Source organism: Cnephaeus nilssonii (assembly GCF_951640355.1).
Source record: "Cnephaeus nilssonii genome assembly, chromosome: 14".
Classification (NCBI taxonomy): Eukaryota; Metazoa; Chordata; class Mammalia; order Chiroptera; family Vespertilionidae; genus Cnephaeus; species Cnephaeus nilssonii.
In genome coordinates this window covers 36,328,511-36,342,095 of record NC_137085.1, presented here as the reverse complement: position 1 = coordinate 36,342,095, position 13,585 = coordinate 36,328,511, and the positions used below count along the sequence as shown (strand labels likewise).

General features: G+C 39.1%; 1 protein-coding gene across 6 annotated transcripts in view; it reads left to right on the top strand.

Moving 5' to 3' along the window:
• The window catches only part of LOC307111319 (transducin-like enhancer protein 4), a 155,379-nt gene that overhangs the window by 44,513 nt on the left and 97,281 nt on the right, over positions 1 to 13,585 (top strand). For 4 of the 6 annotated variants that reach the window (XM_079791111.1, XM_079791110.1, XM_079791109.1 and 1 more), the window contains exon 6: positions 7,823 to 7,897. The exons of the other annotated variants lie outside the window; for them this stretch is intronic. In XM_079791111.1, coding sequence (XP_079647237.1) covers positions 7,823 to 7,897 — 75 coding nt within the window. The remainder of the gene's footprint in view (positions 1 to 7,822; positions 7,898 to 13,585) is intronic. 6 annotated transcript variants of the gene reach the window in all.

Below are 13,585 nucleotides of genomic sequence, written 5' to 3'. Positions count from 1 at the left end.
AATACAGAATCACATAATAATGATAATATGCATTTATATAAATTCTTTTTTAAAAAAAATATATTTTATTGATTTTTTACAGAGAGGAAGGGAGAGGGATAGATAGTTAGAAACATTGATGAGAGAGAATCATCGATCAGCTGCCTCCTGCACAACCCCCACTGGGGATGTGCCCGCAACCAAGGTACATGCCCTTGACCGGAATCAAAACCTGGGACCTTCCAGTTCGCAGGCCAATGCTCTATCCACTGAGGCAAACCGGTTTCGGCCATTTCTATAAATTCTAAATTCCAGTAGGCTAGAGTAACTAGTCAAATGAAATGATACATGAATTTCCATATAAGACACGCCATTGATTTGATCCTTTTAATTTGATGGGAAAACACACCCCTTCTACATTATGAGGTATGGGTGTATCTTAAATGCTATTTATTTGGCATCTGGGTTAATTTAAAATGGTGCTGAATTACTGTGAACTACATTTTGCATGTATGGAATAATTATAAAATGGAAGTTGAAAAATGTGATCAGCCACTTTCATATTGAGCCTCAGGGAGGAAATGAACAAAATACAGTGGTTACATGCCCTGGTGGCAGTGTTCTCGCTTAATAATGGCACCAGGGTTAACTCCTCTTATTGCTTGTTAACTTTGTAAGGAAATCAATGGCTTGTGATAACATGGTTTGATGTAGGAGAGGCTGGCTGAAATCACCAGAGATCTCCTGATAAGTATGCAGTGATACCAGGAAGACGATCTTCAGAAGTCATTCATTAAGTAGCAGCAGCCTTCAGTGTCATCTGCTTCCCAGTCAGGGTCATTTTTGTCAGTGTTTGTTAATGTGTCATGATAGTTCTGTATATCTAAGGAATGTCAGGAAATGAGTAAGCACATCTAGATTGGGGCTTTAGGGGATTTGGTCCAGTTTTCTGATTCTTGCATAGGATAACCTCTCATTTAAAATCCCCCTCCCCCCCACACCCCCACCCCTCACAGTACTGAATGAGGGATCAGAGAGCATAATCCTGTCACATGTTCCATGGTTGACTAATTGGCTTATTGTATGTGATCACGGTGGCAATTGGATGTTTGGTGAAATCCTTATGGTGACATGATGGCCTGTTTGCCCCTCCGTAAGTGAAAGATAATTCTCAGGAGGGGTTTCAATGTAGGCCTCCTTCCAAAGAGCAGTGCCAATCCTTATCTGTGTGTCTAAAAAAAATTAACATGTATTTGAGAAACTGACTCATGTCTGACTTTCAGTTAGGTAGTGATTAGTTTATTATTGGAGCTAAGCTTTAAAATACTTTAAGTAGGGCAACAATTGTCTAGTATAAGTAGCCATAGCCACATGTGGCTATTTAGATTTACATTAAACTTAATTAAATAAAGTGAAAAATTAATTCCCCATCTCCAGTAGCCACAGTTGAACTGCTCTGTGCCCACTTATATGTTGCTAGTGGTTATATTAGCGCAGACCTAGGACAGTTTCAGCATTGCAGAAAGTTCTCTTGGAAGCACAGACTTGTGGAGCTTATTGGACATATCAGTGAAGAATGCCTTGTCACTGTGTGAGTGAGAGTGGAGAAGGCAGGGCCAAACCCAAATCCCACAGTGTGCTGAGAGCTTTAATCCCAAAATTCCAGAACCGAAATTGTTTATAAAGCCTTGCACGAATACTCACTCTCTGTGAGATTTGAAGCTCAGAGAAGACCTGCAGTTTACCAGGTATTAGCTACATTAAACATGGTGGGGTTGTTTGTTTTGTAATACCTAATTTCTTGTGGGACTAACATTTTTTGGGAATACCATTTAGGAAAGGCTGACTTGAGTTTTGGTTAAGTTTAAAGCTTATTTGTGTCAGTAAACTTGGTAGAATTTTTGAAAAAAATGCTTGGTAGGATTTCAGCCTGACTTACTGCACATGAGTGACACTTTTCACTCAGATTTGATCTGCTCAGCTGTACCTGAAGTATTGTGTCTAGTTGCATTGAGCAAAATCAGAGGAGTAGCCAGAAGAATGAGAGGCCCAGAGCCAATGACCTGGGGATATTCAACCTGGAATACAGAAAATTGAAAACACATATTATTCCATTTTCAAATACTCAAAGTGCACTCCAATGGAGGAGAATTTAGAGGCAAAAGACTGGGTCCAGTGGGAAGAAGTTATCTACCTCAATTTCTACTCAGTATTAGAGTCCATTATCCCCAAATGGAAAAAGCTTATCCATGAGATAGTGCATTCTCTTTCAAAGGATGTGATCAAGCAGAGACAGGCTGACTACTCCTTAGGGTATGACAGGGGAGATTTATCTGTTGGATATAGTAATGGCCTTTGGCCTGTTGTGGGTAAGGCAGTGCCACCATTTCAATTCCCTCAACCCAGGCAGCATTTGGAAATATGTAAGCATTTGGAAATATGGATTTATTGGTTGTTACAGTGCTTGGGCACTACTGGATTCTGGGTGTCATGATTTCTAAAGATCCTTTATAGTTCTGAGTGAGTGGCTTTTTGTACCTGTGGCTAGTGATTCCTATTAGTAGGAAGGGATTTGGTCCAAGTTCAAGATTAACTATCTTTCACCCTAGATTATTAGATTAACCCTCTAACTGTGCTCCCTCCAGTCTGGTTCACTTCCCTGCCATCCACCCTCTTACTGTTACCAGGTATATCTTACTAAAATGCAGAACTGATAGCACTCAGCTGATTAAAACATTTTTAATAAAAAATGTTTTACTGGGTCAGGCCCAACTTCTTTGCACATTTGAAGCCCTTCTCTGTTTGGCCTCCTCTTGCCTTGCAGATTCCACTTCCCACTAGTACGTGGTTCTATAGAGTATGTGTATGCCGTTCTCCAATGATTTGATGCACTTGCCTTTGTTCTTCCACTTTAAAGAGTTTGGGATTGTGCCTTGCCATTCCCAAGAAGGCCCTCAAAATCCAACCTGCCTGTCTCTCCCAACTTTTCCTGTACCCTATATCCTCCAGCAGACACACATTCTTTCTCTTCCTTGACAGACAAGCTTTCTCCTTCATGGACCTTAGCCAAACTATTTCCTCTCCCAGGAATTCTTTTCTCCTTGCTCTTCACAAGACTCCTGCAAATCCTTTAGGTCTCAGTTGTTGGGTCAGCTTCCCTAGGGAATCTCCCCCAAGCCTGAGATTCAATTAGATATTTCCCTGGTAAGTGATTACGTAGCATCCTGTAATTTTCTTCATGAAAATGATCCTCTAATTGTAATTATAAAACCTCTTGAGTATTATTAATTCACTGAATGTCTTGTTCATTACTTTTATCTCAATTCCTACTATAGTGCCTGGTACATAGTAGGTGCTAAATAAATATTTAATGGATGAATAAGAATGCTTTTTCATTTCTTTTTATAACCTTCCTTAGTATTTTATATCCTGCATTCCTGTATGTCTGGGAGCTCTTTGAGGAGTGGGGCCATTATCTGTTGCTCACTTTTGGATCTCCATGTGTAAGGAACATTATTGTTCATTATAAGAACCCTACTTCATTTTATATCGTTTCCCTTACTTTCTCTTTACTATCCCTATCAATAAATGGGGGTATTAAAAATTTCTAAGTTGTTGTAGAGTGGTATTTTTAAAATTACTCTTTTTATCAGAAGTACCATATCTATTGCCATGCTTGAAAAGTTTCTGCATGGCAGGTATTGTCATATAATCTCCTGAGAGGATTGAATATCCATTGTACACACTGTAGTTTGTGGTTTGTTAAGGTCTGTTTCTTAGCAGGCTTTGTTGGACTTAGGAGCTTATGTTGTCTATATTTTCAATACTTCTTCTGAACAAATGCAAAAAATAATTTTATGATCAAAGTAAGTAGTCAGTTGATTTAATATATAGAATTTCATTTAGTGACCATGTTTCCCAAAGATGCTTGTATTCCTTAAATCACAGTATTTTATTGAGATATAATTTACACATCATAACATTTACTCATTTTAAGTGTACAGTTAAATGGTTTTTAGTAAATTTAGAGTTGTATAACCATAACCACAATGTAGGTTTTTTAAAAAAATAAGGATTCTTTAAATATTATAAATCAGAGTATTTTAAAGAATAATTTGGCTTCTCTCTCCCCCTCCCTCCCTCCCTCCGATCCCTCCCTCCCTCCCCCCCCCCCTCTCATCCAAATTCTGAGTGAGTGGCTTACCTTTCCCATCTTACCTTTGACTTATTAATACATTCTTAGTGGTATTTTATTTGTTGGTGCTGGTATAAAGTTCAAACTAGGAGCTTATATCTGAGTGAGCAGCTTGAGCAATAAAAGAGGCCATAAGGATTATTGCTTAATGCAGATTTACTGGATCTAGAGTGGCTTCACCACTTGTGGTGAGGTGGCAGAGGGGATAGGCAGGAAGTGGGAGAGGAAATGAAATGTGGGGTGGAGTGGGAGGAGAGGAACAGATGGGGAAGGGAAGGAAAAGGGGAAGAGATGGCAGAAATAATGGGAAAGCCATTCTGTTTCTAAGAAGATGTGAAAAACTTGGTGTATTTTCTGATTCAGAGAGGTTATTTTTTAAAATTTGAACATAGAAAAAAAATGCTTCCTTTGGGTCAGTTTATGAGAGTACTATGGGCTGCTACTGTGTTTTTTCTTCTCATTTCCCCTTCTCGCGTTTTAATTTTCACACCTTGTGCACACTTCTTTAGTCTGTGGTATAATGGTAGTGTGTTGCTGAGTGAGCAATGTGGGGGTGTTTCTGGCCCTTTCAGAGCACACAGGGGAGGAGGCATTTTTTGCCTTAAGGAGCTTCTGTTCAAAGGCTCTTTCCTTAAACAGCAGATGATTCGTAGAAATAGGGAAGTAAAATTCTTTCTATAAGTAAAGTTCAGATGTGGCATTATATGGCTATTGCCATGAGAGACGAGGAAGGAGCTCAGTCTTGACTTCCGTTGTCATTTTAGCTTTTTAGTAAGTTTCTATAGGAACATCAGATGTCAGTGTTATGGCTCACTGGTGTGTTTCTGGCTTTCTCAATCAGTGCATTTGATTTTAATACTGAGGCAGAAAGATATCCCCACAGCCTAGGCAGCTTTGCCTATCTTGGCAGTTGGAATACAGTTTAAGAAGCAAGAATTGAACGATCTTTATGGTAGAAAGGCCCTAACTAGATGTATTTTCTACATTTTTATCTTTTGGAACTGTTCCTTGAATGCTTAATATTAAGTAGATGATATATTAGTAATATACAGAAATGGCAGAGAGTAAGACACGCCTAAAAGCTTGTTGAGTGAATGGATGCATGAGTAGAATGAATGATATGTGTGTTGGATATGTGTACATGTGGGTCCTGGGCTTTCGGGTTTTTGGAAGTTTAGAGCGGCCATTGTTGAATTTCAACAATTCCATTTCGAAAATAAAAGGTGGAAAAGTTCATAAAAACTTCTGTCTGTATACTTACTTTGGGTATTAAATGAATCCTAGAATCGTCGTACATGTTGTCTTTTTCTCTGCTTTCCAAGTACTTCCGTTTTCATTACTCAGATAACCATAATACCTTAATCTAAATGTGAGCTCTGTACTTGGGCACATAGTAAGTAGGTACTCAGTAAGCATACATGGTCAGATTGGCTTTAAAGGAAAATTACTGCTGTGCACCTCCTTCTAGTGTTTTCATAAATTTTTAGTTTCTTTTTTCTAAATATATTTTCATTGATGTCAGAGAGGAAGGGAGGGGGAGGGAAAGAAAGATAGAAACAGCAATGATGAAAGAGAATCATTGATTGGCTGTCTCCTGTACACTCCACACTGGGGATCCAGCCTACAACCCGGGCATATGCACTGATCAGGAATCAAACCGTGGCCTCCTGGTTCATAGGTCTGTCCTCCACCACTGAGCCACGCCAGCTGGGCAACTTTTAGGGTTTTTACTTTTCTTCAGACAAAGAGAGAAATGAATTATTTCACTTTGGCAGGTAAATTATTAAAGAGTAAGAGAGTGGACAGGGATATCTATAAAGACATTGGGATTGCTTCTTAAGCCCTTGTTTTAAAAGTCTTACAATTAAAAATAATCAAAGGTATATTTAATGTTTAGAGTTTATTAAAAGCTTCAAATGCAATGATCTATTATTTGACATGTTTTTCCCCATTAGTTATAGGCACAAAATACATATTACTATTAGGAAATCAGGGGTGAAAACACCACATGTAGATAACTGATTTAAAACAGTTTCCTCTCCCACATCACCTCCTCCACTACCCCTATACAGCTGGGAGGTGGAAATGGTGGTCACCCTAGTTAACCTCAGTAATTATTTATTTGAGGGTTTTGGAATGTGTAGTACCAGGTAGCTCAAGGGGAATTTCATGTTTCACGATGGCTTAGCTCTTTGTATGTACTACTTAGTATGATAACTGAGCTTCATATTCACTTCAAAGCAGTGGAGAAAGTTAGTTATTTTTCTCAGTTGGGATCAACCAAAACAAGACTGTTCCCAGGGACACAGCACAGTCCCTTTGGCTCTTCATTCACTAAACTGAGTTAAAAGGAGTGCAGAAGAGACCTATTTTAGACTGATCCTAGAATGTTGTGTATTTAGGTGAGAAAGGTATTTGTATTTAGGGCACTTAGGTATGTCCAGATGTGAGGGCCTCCATGTGGAGACTTCTGTGCTATTTAATTTTTCTAATATCACACAATTTACTAACATGAGTAAGATAATAGTAAATCAAGATCATTCTTTGTAGAACTGAATCATGGATAGAGAAATGACCGTATACTATCCATTTTAGTCCCCCCTCCCCCCGCAAAAAATGACTTAAACTTGTAGGTTTTAGTTTTTCCATTGCATTTAAAAGAAATACCTGGAATTTTTAAACTTGACTAGTAGCAAGAGTTGTACATTTTTAATCCCTTTCAAATATGTAGCCCTTTATTACATTAAGATATGAACTCTTTTCACATTTATAGATGAAACATAAAAGTTCAATTCTGCATATCCTTCTAGTGCAGTGGTTCTCAACCTTTCTAATACCGCGACCCTTTAATACAGTTCCTCATGTTGTGGTGACTCCCAACTATACAATTATTTTTGTTGCTACTTCATAACTGTAATTTTGCTACTGTTAATGAATCATAATGTAAATATCTGTGTTTTCCGATGGTCTTAGGCTCTACAGCAGCGGTTCTCAACCTGTGGGTTGCGACTCACAGGTTGAGAACCGCTAGCAGGGTCGCCTCAGACCATCGGAAAACACAGATATTTACATTACGATTCATAACAGTAGCAAAATTACAGTTATGAAGTAGCAACGAAAATAATTGTATGGTTGGGGGTCACCACAACATGAGGAACTGTATTAAAAGGTTGCGGCATTAGAAAGGTTGAGAACCACTGTTCTAGTGTTCAACAAAATTAGGAGAAATTTAAAAAATAAGTGTTTCTAGGAAATATTTTTAATATTTTTTTATGTAGGTAGGTAGAGAAGAGGGAGTACAAAGAAAGCGGATGAAATGGGTTGTTGTATTTTGTTTGTTAGAACTGGTGGGAAGAGGTTGAGTCAAAGTGTACCATGGAGATGAAAGTATAATTTAAGCTGCTTTTACCAGTTGTAAGGGAGCATCCTTCATGGGGGCACAGTTGGATGCCCAGTTGCTTCTCAGCAGTCTAGACCCAAATGTACTATAGATGTTTAGTCATCTACTACCCGGGCGTTTCTTTGAAATGTGGAGACCCCTAAATCCTGTTTTGCATGTAATTGAAGTTAGAGGACATGCTAGGGAAAGCTATTCTTGATCTACTAGAAAACAAATAATTGTATTCTGTTTCTGATCTTCATTTATAGCACCAGCAACAAGTGGTGCAGGCTGTGGAACGGGCCAAGCAGGTGACCATGGCAGAACTGAACGCCATCATTGGGGTACGTGGCCTTTCCATTTTAGCTCTGATCTTGGTGTTTGTCATCAGTTCTCTCATTCTCTTTTAAATTCCATTCCATCAAAAGGGCAAAAGGCAGTAGAGGACCACAAAATGAAATAAAGCACTTTACCTTTAATCTCATGTGAATTTTGGTGGCTACCTTAGAAACTTTGGATGGTACTCTCACCAATTCAAGTTCACATATTCCTGAAAACTCTCCCCTAAAGAGACTGGATAGTTTTCATAATATTTCTTTCCTTTGCAATCAGCTTCTGTTGCTAACCTATGCCAGAAAAAGATTCATATCTTCCTGATATTAAAATGACCTGATTTCTTTTATCTTTCCTCAAATACTAGATAACAGTATCTTAATATCATTTTTAATGAAATAAAATTTTTGCATCACCCTGCTACTCTATTCTGTGATGAGTGGTTCTTATGGACTAGCGTCCATTTGTAGTAGAAATGCTAGATGAACAACATCTTTTAGAAAATCAGTGGCCCAGTTATAAAATCTTTCCTGGTGATAGTAGCATTAATAATGTTGCTGGAATTCATAGATTTGGGCAGTCACTCCAACTCCACTTGTATTTTTGTTCACTCCAGATTAAGGTAACAAGTGATAAAATAAGGTGCTAAAACTTAGAAATTGAGAACTTGTAGCTGAAAGAGCACAGTATTCAAATCTCTATTTATGTGGCTGGTACAAGCAGTTCCTTCCTTATTGTAATGAAGACTCTACAACAGTACTTGCCTCTTTCTGCCTCCCAATTTTTTTCTTTTGTGTATAGATTATACACAAAAGTCCTCTCTCTTTTTCCCCCCCAGTGTATCAAACACACTTTGAAATGCTAATTATTGCATTTACTTTCATTAAAATTCAAATTGCGGAGTGAAGATGCGGATAAGGGTCGCTTGATAATCAATCTGAAGTGAAGATATTGCTTCAATTATGCCTCTGTCTTTTAACAAGGAAATCAGAACTCTAGTCTGACTGCAATGGTGGTTGAGCAGATAGTCTGATTGTAGCTTGTTTTTTAATGAGCTGTTTTGAGCTTTATTTTCTGTCCCTCTGACCACACGAAAATACTGATAGTAAATTAGAAAACGTAATACATGGAATAAAGTGACCTTTATTTCTTCAGAAGTGCCCTTGGAAAGAAGAGGCTGAATCAGAACAAGCCATGTAGACTCATTTGTCACACATTTTCTTCCCTGAGGGTTTGGGGGAGAGATGAGAGAGGAATACATTTCACAATTAGTTATTTTCCAAAATTTCAGAGTGATGTTTTTAAAGTTAGAATTATATGTAAAACTAGAGGCCCCATGCACGGATTCGTGCACCGGTGGGGTCCCTTGGCCTGGCCTACGCCCTCTTGCAATCTGGACCCTTCGGGGGATGTTGGACTGCTGGTTTCAGCCTGATCCCCAGAGGCAGACCGAGGGACCCCACTGGTGCACAAATCTGTGCACTGGGCCTCTAGTATGCATATAAGATCTTTGATTAATCTCTTCCCACCCTCCCCCTGGTGGTCAGTGTGCATCATAGCTACCGGTCAAACAGTCTAATGGTTGCTTAGGCTTTTATATATATAGACTAGAGGCCTGGTGCATGAATTTGTGCATGGGTGGGGTCCCTCGGGGTGGCCTGCAGAGATCGGGCCCCAGCTTGTGCCCACAGCCTCACAGCCCTGCAGCCCCTCCTGGCACCCTGCCTTGGCCTGGCTTTGCCCCCTCACCTGCTCCTCCATCCCGCCTGCGGGGTGATCGATCGGGGCCAGGCCTCTTGACTGGCTCCCTCAGCACTTGGGAGCCAGGCGGCAGCCCTGCCCCCTGCCGCCATCACTGGGTCGCTGTCTGTGGGGCAATCGGGCCCCTGCTTGCACCCACCTTGGTCTGGCACCGCCCATTCACCTACTCCACCATCCCGTCGTAGTCCCACTCTCGTCGGGGCCGGTCGGGACCAGCAGGGACCAGCAGTGCCTCCATTGCTGTCTGCTGCCAGCATTGCATTGCAGATGTACGCCATATTCCGCGCCACCCCTTGGTGGTCAGCGCACATCATAGCGAGCGGTCGAACAACCGCCTGAGGGGACAATTTGCATATTAGGCTTTTATTATATAGGATAGATACCAGTTGTGCTTGCTTGAAATGTGTGCTGTGTTCACGTTGGGTTGTATTATTAGGTCACTAGGTATTATTAGGTCACTAAGGATAGAACCTACATTTGTCAGGTACTGCACCGTTTGCTGGTGAAGGAGTGAGAATGGGTGGAATGCGAGCTTGCTGGGTCATTTCTGGCTTAGTGTTCATTGTTTGTAGGAACTACTAAAATATAGGTATCCATCCTACCTTACGTCTGGTTGGCAGTCTTCTCTAGAAAAACAGAACACTTACTTTGTTTCCTTTTTGAGTCTTATTAGTTTAGTTACTGTCTGTACAGTGGAGAGATTAATCTAAATAAAAAACATTGTTTTGTGTTGGATGTTGCTTAAAAATATGAGGGAAGATATAAAAATCAGAACAAGTTCCCTTCCCTTCACATAAAGTATATTTTATTACTCTTTTGTATCTATTTCATTTTGCATACTTTGCTTTGAATGGGATGGCAGGTTGCCTTTTCTCAGGGAACGGGCGATTTATTAGACTGTAGCGGAATAACTGATATAGTGTATATATGGATTTAATTATTAAAATAAAACTAATTTAATCTTGTGATCTAAAAACTTATTTGAAGAACTAACTCAGTAGAGCTGCATGCTGTCTGTGTAGAGCTGGTGGACCTGGTAGCAATTCCAGATTATTTGTATCTGAGCAGAAAATGAAGTCTAAATCACATAGTCTGACTTCTGAAAAATAGGTTGCAGAAATAGAAAAACAAACCCCACAGTTTTAGGGAGAAGGAAAGAGCTTGAAAATAAACTCACATGATGCATTTCTGCTGCTGCTGTTCTGTCTCCTTGGTCTTTGTTTCAGCCCCGGTAGTGCCTTGTGTCTAGTACTTTCTGAGTTGTAACATTGTGGAATTTTAAATGCACCTGCTGTTACCCTTGGGCATGGCTGAGTTGTGAGGTGATTTGACCTGCAAGCAAAAGTGATGAGGGGTTAATTTTAGATTGTTACTTGAGTCTTAGACTGTAGTCTGCAATGATTTTCAGCACTGAAGGGATGAAAGTTTTTCTCCTGGGAAGAAAAGACCCATCTAAGCATCTGCAGACCTTCATTTATTTATCACTACATATGTATCTTTTTTATATGTATGCACACCATCCAGACAAGTGCAAATGTTCCCAGATTTAATGAAATCTGATGAAGCACCTTTTTAACTCTGCAATATTATTCTATCTTCATTGGTAAATGAGCCAAACCAGTGATCCATGCCGTTTAAATGCAAAATGCTCAAGTGAGCCCGGAACCTGCAGAGGCTGCTTGTTCTCCTGACAATAAGCTAGTTGTGCTTAATGGAATGAAACACAGTTATAATGATTTCTTTCACAGGTCATGTTCAGTTTAAAACTGTTGATAGATTGAAATAAGTTAAATATTACTTGTCTTTTATTTATAAGGAAAAAAACAGGAAAATTCCTGTGTTTTCTACAATTAATATTTTGTGTTTTGTTTTGAATTCGTTGTAGCTCATGTTTCCTTGAAGCCTTCCTGGAGTTCCCTCCAAATGGGCTAAGGGAGTGTTATGCATTTAGCTTGATCTTGTCATGTGTCCTACTAGCCACTGTGTTTTTAAATTAGAATCTCTGTGAGATCACACTGTTGGAACAACACACAAATTGTAGTTTTAAATCAGTAATATGATCTAATTAGAAATGATGTTTTCATTTCCTATATTATTAAATTGAGTCATCTGACTATCTTAAAATGCTTTTTAAATCCATTACACTATATAATCAGCACATGCTGTGTAAATGTGGTTATGCTTAATAAAGGAGGCTGACATAGGAACCTCATAAAATTTCACCAAAGAAGCTACTATTAAGAAACAAAAGTTTTATTAGGGATAAACATTGGAAAAGAAAATGTTTAGCTTGTAAAAATAGGAAATGAGGTTCCTGTGGATTCCCCCCACTTTTTAAACCTAATTCTTTGGAGAAAAAACAGAATAGAAATAAAGCATTTTTTTTTTTTAAAAAAGCACACCCCTTAAAAAATCCTTCAGAACAGGTATGCTATGGTGTTGTAGGAAAATGCAGTTTAGCACAAGAAATGCTGAACCTCAATTTTTAGCAGTGACATTTTAATGATAGGAAGTCTGCAAAATTATTTGCCATCAATTGTGAAGGCAATAACAAGCCTTGGTGGTTTTTCACACTCTCTGTGTTAAGTGCTTTCAGAATGACAGCGTAAACTGTGTTAGAGAACTCCAAGGAAGTAAAACTGATTAAAATGTTCATGCTTGAATGGTGCTGATGGAATAGTTCATTTGGACTTTCTCTACCTCCTGCAGCTCAAGCTGAAATATTAAAATTCAGTGGATTTAAATCTCTCTCCTCTCAGCTCAGGAAAAAAACATTACATTTTAATAGGTTTTAAACCCATAATTCATTGGTTTGGAGCAGCACTATTAAATCTATTTAAATATTACTTGTATTACTAAGGAAATGATTTAAATGACTTTGCCTTTACTACCCTATGTGTTGGAGTTATTTAAAAAAGAAAAAGAAAAAGAAAGACAATACCTTTGGGGGTTTTTCTTCCTCTTAGTATTTTGTTTTATTGTCCTTGCCATATGATTGGCCCTTAAATTATATATGTATACATTCCAGATTGGCATTTTGGCAGGAGGTTTTGCAGTATGACAGTTTTCAAATATATGTCACTCTTTTTCCATTGTAGATTTAAAAGCTGCCATTTTAAGTTTCAGAGGCATTTAGATGTACCATTGTGGTAATTTCCCTTGTAGTCTCTTTAAAAAATGATTAGCATTTGGCAAAAAAACCTAAAAGATATAAATATTTGGGCAAATATAAAAATGAGTGTGTGTGTTTTCCCCTCTTTTACAACACAGACTCCAGTAACACAAAATATGAAATAAAATAAAAAATATAACTACTTTTTAAACAAAAGCAAAAATGTATTAAGTATCCAAGAGCCCAGTTTTCATCTCTTCTGTGTTTGATAATAAAGGGCTTTCCAGAGGTATTGTTCGTTTTGCAGTAGTTGTGCTATTATCTTTCTGAGACACAAATGTTGTTCTTCCTGGGCCCACTCATAACCCCTTTCTCTCTAGCCATTGCCTTTACCTATGGCCTGGCTGGACAGCTCTGCTCAGCCACAGTGCTTTTCCTGGGGCCTTTGTGGGACTCCACTCTTCATTTATGCATATGCAGCTCTGCAAGGTGGGAGAGTCACCACCCTTTGGGGTAAATCCTGGATCTACAGGCAGCTAGGCAGTGGAATGTGCCCCTCCTGTCCCTTGGGTGGACAATTTTGAAGTGCTTTCTACATTCCTCCACAAAGGGTTCTAGCGGGGTGGAGCTTAAGTTGCCCATAGTAATGATCAACTAACTCTTGGTGTAGTGATCAAGAATACATCCTTGTTTTGTGTTTCCCTCCTCTGATTCATTTTCCCTAGGCCCCTATTCCTGCTCTGGGATCATCTCAGAATTACTTGCAGCCAAGCCCTGTTCCTCCTCTGCTTTCCTGGAGGAACTGAGACACTGGGGACTGGACTCA